Below are 10,043 nucleotides of genomic sequence, written 5' to 3'. Positions count from 1 at the left end.
ACACACAATCGGGTTTCGAGTGCTCAGAGTGCTGACCATGATGCGGATGATGCTGGATATCATTCTAACAGCTCATACCGATCAAGGAAAAGCCACAGGAAAGCGAGGGAAGGCCGAGACCGACCTAGGAGAACCGATGACAATCTTGGTTCCATCAAGACTAAGATGCCTACCTTTCATGGGAAAAATGATCCTGAAGCTTATTTAGATTGGGTTAGGAGAGTTGAGCAAGTGTTTGAAGTCCACAATTACTCTAAAGAGAAAAAGGTGAAACTTGCGGCTATTGAATTTGAAAATTATGCATCCATTTGGTGGGAGCAAGTATGTGCCACAAGGAGGAGAAATAGGGAACAACCAATTGACACTTGAGCTGAAATGAAGCAAGTGATGAGGAAACGATTTGTACCCTTCCATTACACCACGGACTTGTACAATCGGCTCCAACGACTCACCCAAGGGTCCAGTTCGGTTGATGAGTACCACAAACAAATGGAGGTAGCAATGATAAGGGCCAATGTACAAGAGGATCCGGAAGCAACCATGGCAAGATTCCTTAATGGATTAAATCCTGAAATTAGGAAGAAGGTTGAGCTTCAAGACCACTTTGAGCTACAACAAATGGTGTCTTATGCAGAGAAGGTGGAAAAGCAAGCCTTACCTATAAAGACACCTAGTGGCCGAACCACTACATCCTCTTCCACACCTTGGAGAAGAGATCAATTGCCAACATCCAATGCTTGGCCGAGACAAGGCAATAAAGAAAGGGAAAACAGGCGAATGGAGCAACCGTTCCATCCGAGTGCAACTCCTTCTAAACCAACCCCGCGGCCGACTCTTCCAAGGGCAAATACGTCTACCAACCAGCCAAAGGCATGTTTCAAATGTAAGGGAATTGGCCACCTCATGGCTCAATGCCCTAACCGAAGCATCATGTACATGAATGAACAGGGAATGTGGCAAAGCGAAGGAGAGGAGGAATATGCGGACATGCCACCGCTTGAAGAAGAGGGGAAGGATGATGACCTGGTTGAAATAGAAGAGGACCTCATAGCTCGAACTATGGTGACTATGAGAGTGCTAAATGCACAAGCTCAAGAAGATGATCTCCAACGGACCAACATTTTTCATACGAGATGCAAAATTGGAGATGAGGTATGTCTCATGATCATTGATAGTGGCTCTTGTACTAATTACGTAGCTGCTGATTTTGTTGAGCAAAAACACCTTCCGTGGACTTACCACCCTAAACCCTATAGACTATCTTGGTTAAATGATGGGGGGGAAGTCAAGGTGACCAAACAAGCTTTAATCGCTTTTTCTATTGGTTGATACAAGGACCAAATTTTATGTGATGTAATTCCTATGCAAGCTAGTCATGTCTTGTTAGGGCGTCCTTGGGAGTATGATCGGCAGGCTGATCATATTGGACTCACTAATAAGTATAAGTTCATTATGGACAACCTCAAGATCACTCTTTCAACCTTGACACCTACACAAGTGTATGAAGAACAATTACATCTAAGAAAAGAGCGAGAGAAAAGGCAACTGAGAGAGGCAAAGAAAAAGCCGAATGTGCCTAAGGATGAGAAAAAAAAGAAAGTAGAGGCCGAGTTGAGTGAAAGAGAAAATTCGAGTGGGAAAAGACTCAGTGAGGCCGAGAGCTTGAAAGCGAAGAAAATGAGCTTTTATACAAGTGTGCGTGAGATATATAGGGTCTTGAATGCACAAAGTCTTCTCATAGTACTTATGTACCGGGAAGCCGATTATTCTTCTTTTTATTTTATACACTTGGCATAACCAATTCTCTTCCTAGTGCAATTTACTCTCTTTTGCAAGAATTCAAGGATGTGTTTCCGGAGAAACTACCGAAAGGATTACCTCCAATTCGATGTATTGAACATCAAATCGACTTTGTTTCTGGAGCAATTCTACCAAATCGACCAGCCTATAGAGCAAATCCGGAGGAAACAAAGGAAATCCAAAGGCAAGTCGATTCCCTCCTTGAAAAGGACCAGGTTCATGAATCTCTTAGTCCTTGTGCGGTTCCAGTCATTTTAGTACCTAAGAAAGAAGGGACTTGGAGAATGTGTACAGATTGTCGTGCAATTAATAAAATTACTGTTAAGTATCGTCATCCCATTCCTAGGTTAGACGATATGTTAGAAGAATTGCATGGAGCAATCATTTTCACTAAAATTGATTTAAGATCTGGTTATCATCAAATAAGGATAAAGGAAGGTGACGAATGGAAAACTGCTTTCAAAACAAAGTATGGTCTTTATGAGTGGCTTGTGATGCCTTTCGCCTTAACAAACGCTCCAAGTACTTTCATGAGGTTAATAAATCATGTTTTAAGGCATTTTCTTGGGAAGTTTGTTGTTGTTTATTTTGATGATATATTGATCTTTAGCAAGTCTTTAGATGAACATGATGAGCATTTTCGACTTGTTTTAAGTGCCTTGCGTGAAGATAGATTGTTTGCTAATATGGAAAAATGTGTCTTTTGCACTCCTGAAGTTAATTTCCTTGGATATATTGTTGGTGCAAATGGCATAAGTGTTGATCCCGCCAAGGTAAAAGCCATCTTAGAGTGGCCGACTCCAACCAATATGTCTCAAGTAAGGTCTTTTCATGGTCTTGCAAGTTTCTATAGGAGATTTGTTAAAGACTTTAGCACTATTGCAACACCTTTGAATGAGGTAATTAAAAAGAATATGGGGTTTCAATGGGGAAAAGAGCAAGAAGAGTCATTTCTTAAGCTTAAGAAGTTGTTAACTTCGGCACCTATTCTTGCTTTGCCTAATTTTGACTTGACGTTCGAAGTTGAATGTGATGCTAGTGGAATCGGCATAGGGGCTGTCTTACATCAAAATAATAGGCCTTTGGCTTATTTTAGTGAAAAGTTGAGTGGGGGAGCTCTTAATTACCCTACTTATGATAAAGAATTGTACGCTGTTGTGCGTGCTCTTGAAGTGTGGCAGCATTATCTTATGCCTAAGGAGTTTGTGATACATACAGATCATGAATCAATTAAATTCCTTAAGGGTCAGGGTAAGTTGCATAAAAGACATGCGAAGTGGATTGCATTTATTGATTCCTTTCCGTACATCATTAAGTATAAGAAGGGGAAAGATAATGTCATTGCAGATGCATTGTCTAGGAGGTATACTTTGATCACTAACATGAGCACTAAGCTACTTGGTTTTGAGCACATTAAAAACATGTATGCACATGATGACGATTTTTCTAATGTGTTTCAAGTTTGTGAACATGCTGCATTTCAAAAGTACTATAGGCATGAAGGTTTCTTGTTCAAAGAAAATCGAATAGCCTATGTATTCCCAATTGTTCGCTTAGGGAATTACTTGTTAGAGAAGCCCATGGGGGAGGATTGATGGGACATTTCAGCATTGATAAAACTCTTGACATCTTGCATGAACACTTCTATTGGCCTAAAATGAGGCGTGACGTTGCTAACATTTGTGATAAGTGTTTAAAGTGTAAGCAGGCCAAGTCAAGGAGTAACCCTCATGGATTATACACTCCTCTACCCGTACCTCATGCTCCTTGGACAGACTTATTCATGGATTTTGTGCTTGGTTTACCAAGATCTTCTAGAGGTATGGATAGTATCTTTGTTGTAGTTGATAGATTTTCTAAAATGGCTCACTTTATCCCTTGTAGGAAGACAAGTGATGCACGCCATGTTGCTGATTTATTCTTCAAGGAAGTGGTTAGATTGCATGGGGTACCGCGTACTATTATAAGTGATAGGGATGTGAAATTCTTAAACTACTTCTGGAAATCACTTTGGGGAAAATTGGGAACGAAGTTGCTATTTTCTACTTCTAGTCATCCTCAAACGGATGGTCAAACCGAGGTAACCAATCGAACCCTTGGTGCTTTACTTCGAGCCATTGTTCAAAAGAACTTGAAGAAGTGGGAAGAATGTTTGTCTATCGCTGAGTTTGCATAAAATCGAACCACTCATTGTACTACTAATCATTCTCCTTTTGAAATTGTTTATGGGTTTCAGCTGCTAACTCCTCTAGATTTATCACCTATTCCTGTTGATAAGTGTTTAAGCGCAGATGGTGTCAAAAAAGCAGAGGCTGTTCGGACCTTGCATGAGAGAATTCGAGCTCAAATTGAGAAGAAAAATGCGCAATATGCATAACATGCGAATAAGGGAAGAAAACATGTTATATTCGAACCTGGTGATTGGGTTTGGGTGCACATGAGGAAGGAAAGGTTTCCAGCATCTCGACGGACCAAGTTACATCCAAGAGGTGACGGACCTTTTCAAGTCCTAGAGAGGATTAACGACAATGCATACAAATTGGAACTTCCAAGTGCGTATGGCATAAGCACATCTTTTAATGTGTCTGACCTATCCCCTTTTGACTTTGATACAGACTTTGAAGATTTGAGGACGAATCCTTTCGAGGAGGGAGGGAATGATGCGGATACGAGTGCGCAACAACTTCAACCTTGGGTCAAGGACCCTTTGATCAACATTGGTGGTCCGATGACAAGATCAAGAACCAAGAAGGTGAAGGAAGCTTTACGAGCCTTGATCATTCATCATACAAGCAAGGAACAAGCTAAGTTTGAAAATTTGATGGACCATGAAGTTACTTTGTTCACTTGTACGTTTGAAGTGAAGGAATGATCTCATACTTGTTAGCTTAGTTGGTAGTTGTTTTAAGACTGTCTAGTTTAGTAGTTGTTAGGCGTTGAATATTTTATTACTTATTGGGCCTTATCAGAAAGCCTTAAAGAGCTGACTCTTTAAGCTCTTTATGCGGACCGAATTTCTTCCAAGTTTATGTGGGCCGGATTTTGCCCTAGTTTTAGCCTATAAAAAGGCAACTCTTGTATGAATAAAGACACAAAATATTACAACCAGAAATCGTGAGGAATTTTCCTTCAAGTTCTTAATCGAACTTACTCTTGAATTCTTGAGTTATTGCTTAGGATTCAAATCTGACTTTATCGATTAGTTTGTTCCCTAATCGGGGTGTCTCTTCATCCATCTTTATTTGCTTAAGGTTGTTGATTACCTTCGTGTGTCAAAGGTCTTGAGTTCATGAGAACAATCGAGTTCAATTTCCATTGGGAGAAAAGGTCCAGCTCTGATATTACAAGGTTGGGAGGTTCTAGGAGGGTCTTCCCCTAGGGTTGCCTTATCAGGTACAAGTGACAAAAGAAGACACAACTCACAAGGCAAGTATACATATAACACATCTTTATCAAATAGATTACACAGTAGTAGTCAGTCAGATACAAGCAAAAAGAATTCCATGAAAGTATCGAGGTCATTCAAAAGTATAATGCACAAACTAGGCCAAAAGTACAAAACAACTAACTGAGAACTTTCCCTAAATATCTCTCACAGGGAATCAAAACATGACTCAAAGGAGTCCTAACCTAGTTCCCAATTGAGCCAACGTACTCTCCCCTTTATGGGTTAATCATATTTAATGGCACCCGAACACATCACACGAACTTCCGTAGAATCAAAGTTCTAGATTGTCCAAATTATTTCTAATCTAAGCTCTCATCTTTAGTATTCAGGTACAAAAATCCAAAATAAATTAATCCACAACTTGAGTTGGCCAGTCCCAAGAGTAAATTATTTACATCTTAAATTTCTACCTAACATACATATCTATTATCTCCAAGTACCATGATAAAGGTTTGAGACCTATAACATTTCACGATCCATACCGTATGCTCAAAAGAGCACTTAGTCCTTTACACTTATTTACCACTAGGCCCAAGCTCACTTCGCGCAGAGACCACGCGAACCAGCTCTGATACCATCTGTGACGGCCATACCTCCTCCTAAGGCGAACCAAAGAGTCAGCGGACTGTCTGCCCAACTCTCGCCAGAACTACAGATCAAATCATTACGAAAATGAATCATCGAAAAGCACTAAGGACCGCGGCTGCGTCGAAATCCAACCAAATTTTTTTCTTCCTCGTTCAAGCTTCACACTCGCTCGTTTTTCCAAAAGGATACAAGAAAGTTCACATAGCTATAGAAACGTACAATCTCAAATGAATACGCGTGAAACACTTGATCAAACACTTATTTACATATGTATATCAGAGTTTTCAACTAGTTAACTTGAAGTACAAACCATAGTAGTCATACTTATATAAACTACATTTAGGGTTTGCCAGTACAGAAGAGCCTAATCAAAGGAAACGTCTAGAACTAGCTCAACTCTTATCTTCAAAATCATAACTCTCAAAATATTGAACCCTGTAAGGAAGACAAAGATAACGGGAACGGGGTGAGCTTATGCTCAATGAGGTACTACAAGTACAAGTAGTAAAGAATCATGGTATTTCACTTTTAAGGCACATATACACAACATATAAGGAAATGAACAAACACCTCAGATAGAAAGGATACAAGTGGGTCTCAGGAGCCAAATTTCCGTTACAGTACTTGATCCAACCTCGTTGACTCTCCATCAACGTTTAGAGAACATACATGACCATAGACCCCACTTGTCAACAAATTCCGTCCACCGAACATACCCCTTGCCGGGCCCGCACATCACATACAGAACAAAGGTGGTAATACTCGAGTATACCGAAAATTCAAAGTCTCCAATACCCAAGGATTTCTCAGAAACAGACTACCGTGGTTCGTTATCTAATCGACCAAACCCTTACCAATTCGACTCGAATAACTAGCCACAGGTTTTGAAATCAAAGGTCACAGAAGGGTCATTGGATACAAACCTCCAAACGACATCAAACAGATACATATACAGATATAGATAACAAATTAAAACATATACAGGAACCAGAACAGACAGATGAGAGAAACGAGTGTGATAAAGTACACCCTCGTTTCATGCAGAGCATACAAAAGTCACAGATAATCAGATTGCATGTTGCAAGTACAAATAAACCAGATAGATAAACCAGAGAAGCAACACATTAGAGAAGTGGTACACTCACCAGTTCAAGCAAAGCTACCTTCAAAAGTTTTCTCCCAAAGGATGGCTTTGATTACCGTCACGTCCTATCAACAACCAAGATAGAACAATTATGGTTTCTCCCATCCACTAACCCAGGAAACGAAATGCACAAATGAAACTCGACTATAAGTCGTGTGCCCAACCAAGTGAACTACTAATGCGAAGAAATAACAATGTGACGCTGGAGTAAAAAGGTAGCAGTTGGTCTTAAAACCTGAACAATCCTAAAAACCTTTCGATTGAGTCATAAGTACATCCAACTAGCCTGCGAGTGAAGATTTGGGCAGCATACCCCTTGTGTTTACCTATTTTCCAGCCATTTATGGCTTCATTCTTTTCATCAATCAGTTCCAAAGTCACACACAAAATAATCTCATTTCAATAGCTATTTAATAGGCTAATGTCGTACAAGTACAAAATCAAGCTAGGAAAATGTCCGGAAATGAAGTTTAAGTCATAAAACAAAAGACTGATTTGACATCGCTTAGCGTATCGGACACAACCGAAGCTATGCTTATCGAATTGGTGTACAATTTATACTGCTTCGAAGTTGAAATAAAGGGCTACAACTTTGATGAAGACCACTCAGTCTAGTTCATAGTGTATCCAGGTCAAAATTTCAAATTACAGAACCAAAATCTCACAATCAGGCTAGTTAACCATACTATGCTTAAACGACAATAACTCAGGGTACCGAAGTCCGATTGATGGGTTTTCAGAGCTGTTGGAAAGCTAAGACATAGCACTACAACTTCTGTGTTTTGGCCAAATGCTAATTCAGTATAGATCAGGGTGAACAGACACAGTCAGATTGGTGAAATGTCAACACTGTCAACAGAGCTCTACCTATGGCAGTCAGGGGTATTTTTGTCTTTTCACTAGATACAGTGCTTGGATTAAACTGAAATTTTACAGGAAGCTATAGAATATCATTCTATACAACTTTAATGTTTTGTGCTAAGCCTAATTCGGCCTCCATCATGGTCAAATAGAACCGGGCAGAACAGAGCAATGAAGAATCTCAATTCTGGAATTTAAGGTATTCAAAGTGTAACTTCACATTTCTAGCTTAAAACCACTACTACTACCTCCTATACAAGCCTACATACACCATATACCATCCAAACAACAAGAATTACAAGTGAACCATTCAAAACCCTTACTCAAAATTCATCACTACAATCATCAAAATCACTTAGATTAGGTATCACCAAGCATGAATTCAAGTTACTACATAACTCAAACAAGAGTAAGGGAAAAGGAAAGGATGGTCAGCCATAATACCTCAATAAAAGGGCTTGAAAGAGTTATCCTTCACCTTTTCTTGTGAAATTTAGCTCCTAAACTTCCCAAGATCTCAATTTGCAAGTTAATCGGTTTAGTTTTCTTGTTTTCTCACTCAATCAAGCAAAATCCAAGATGGATTGAAGCTCTCTTTCTCTTGTTTTTCCCTCTCTCTCTCATGGCTGATAGGGTGGAAATGGAGAGCATTTTGAGTAGTTTTTGGCTATAAATATGGAGGAAATTAGTTGGTCAACAATTCATGAATGACCGCCACTTGTCACGGGCTGATTAACTCTCAAATTTTTTTTCTTTTCCTTTGTTTTTTTTGGTCAACATTTTCGGCCAACCTTAACTGAGTGTGGGGGGGATATTTTGTACTAATATCAATGATAGTTTATGGTAGGAAAGTGGTGTTCAAGTGGTATGTTTAATCGGTAGTGAACGATACCCATCGATTCGAGCCGATTTTCCTTAAATTGCGTATACTAGGGTTTTAACTCATAATTCACTAACTTATTATTATCATTTCCAATCACACACTTAACATCATCTAAAACTCACCCTAAATCACTAAATTTGATACACACTCCATACCGAATAATCACACTGCGAAAAGGCGTAAAAACCCTAATTGACGATAACTTGAAAACGAAAGGAAAAACCCTTGATTCTATGTTTGTTTGCACTTATTGTGGGGTGAATGAGTTGTAAGGCTATTATAAAGTAATAAAAGAAAATAAAAGAAAATTTTAAGAAAAATATAAGGGATTTTACAAGTTCTCGCATTTTCTTCTTTTTTCCTAAATTCCCTTGAAAAGAAACTTATCTTTAGTAGGATCATTAAAAATCACTTTTTTTTCTCCTACAATCAATATGTGTCTGGTTTCTCACTAACCAATCCATTCCTAAAATGACATTAAAGTCACTCATGTTGATTTCAACTAGATTAGCTTGTAATGTTCTACCCTCAATTTCAGTCAAACAATTGTTATATTTAGGTTAGACACACGATATGGGTTATCTAACCATTCATGTTGCACGCTCAAGGTCTTAGCAAACTTTCTAGCCACAAAAGAATGGGTAACGCCACAATCAAAGAGCACGTAGGCAGGCGTAGAGTTTACAAGAAGTGTACTTGTGACTACGTCATTAGATTCTTCTACCTCAAAGTTAGTCATCACATGTACCCTTGCATTGATTCTTGGCCTATTTTCAAGGGGTTTAGTAGACTTATCACCTTCTTTCTTAGGATTTGGACAATCCTTCACTCAATAACCCATCTGTTCACACCCAAAATAGGCACCAATTTTCAGACGCCATTCTCCCAAATGCATCCTATGTCAAGTTGGGTATTCCTTCTTAGTAGGAACTTTTCCTTTAGATTGAGATGTAACCATCCGTGAAGGGGTATTCAGGTTTCTCCTTACCAACCAAAAAACTCTGCTTGGTCTCTTTGGACCGACCATACTACCTTCACTCTCAAGTCGAGGCCTTTCACCTCTTTCTTCCGCTTGAAATGTTTTGCCTCAATTCTTACACTTGTATGGAACAGTGTATCATAGTCAGAGATCATAGTGTTTGACAGCTTTGATTGAATTTTGCTTGATAATTCCCTTGTGAATTTTAACATTTTTAACTGTTCATTTGCCATAATAGAAGGGACCCAAAGTGCAAAACTTATTTGCAAACTTGACAACTGCCATGCCTGGTGTTTGCTTCAGTGATTCAATTACCTCCATTTTCTGAAGACAAACAGCT

At 39.1% G+C, this 10,043-nt stretch overlaps 1 protein-coding gene across 1 annotated transcript; it reads left to right on the top strand.

Moving 5' to 3' along the window:
* Positions 1 to 951: 951 nt before the first annotated feature.
* Positions 952 to 3,976, top strand: LOC113771167. The gene is made up of 4 exons (XM_027315782.1): positions 952 to 1,152; positions 1,845 to 2,146; positions 2,411 to 3,001; positions 3,685 to 3,976. The coding sequence occupies exons 1-4, from the start codon at positions 952 to 954 to the stop codon at positions 3,974 to 3,976; spliced, it is 1,386 nt and encodes a 461-aa protein (XP_027171583.1).
* Positions 3,977 to 10,043: the final 6,067 nt, after the last annotated feature.

The sequence above is a fragment of the Coffea eugenioides genome, chromosome 5 (assembly GCF_003713205.1).
Source record: "Coffea eugenioides isolate CCC68of chromosome 5, Ceug_1.0, whole genome shotgun sequence".
NCBI classification, from domain to species: Eukaryota; Viridiplantae; Streptophyta; class Magnoliopsida; order Gentianales; family Rubiaceae; genus Coffea; species Coffea eugenioides.
This window is presented reverse-complemented; position numbering and strand designations above follow the sequence as displayed.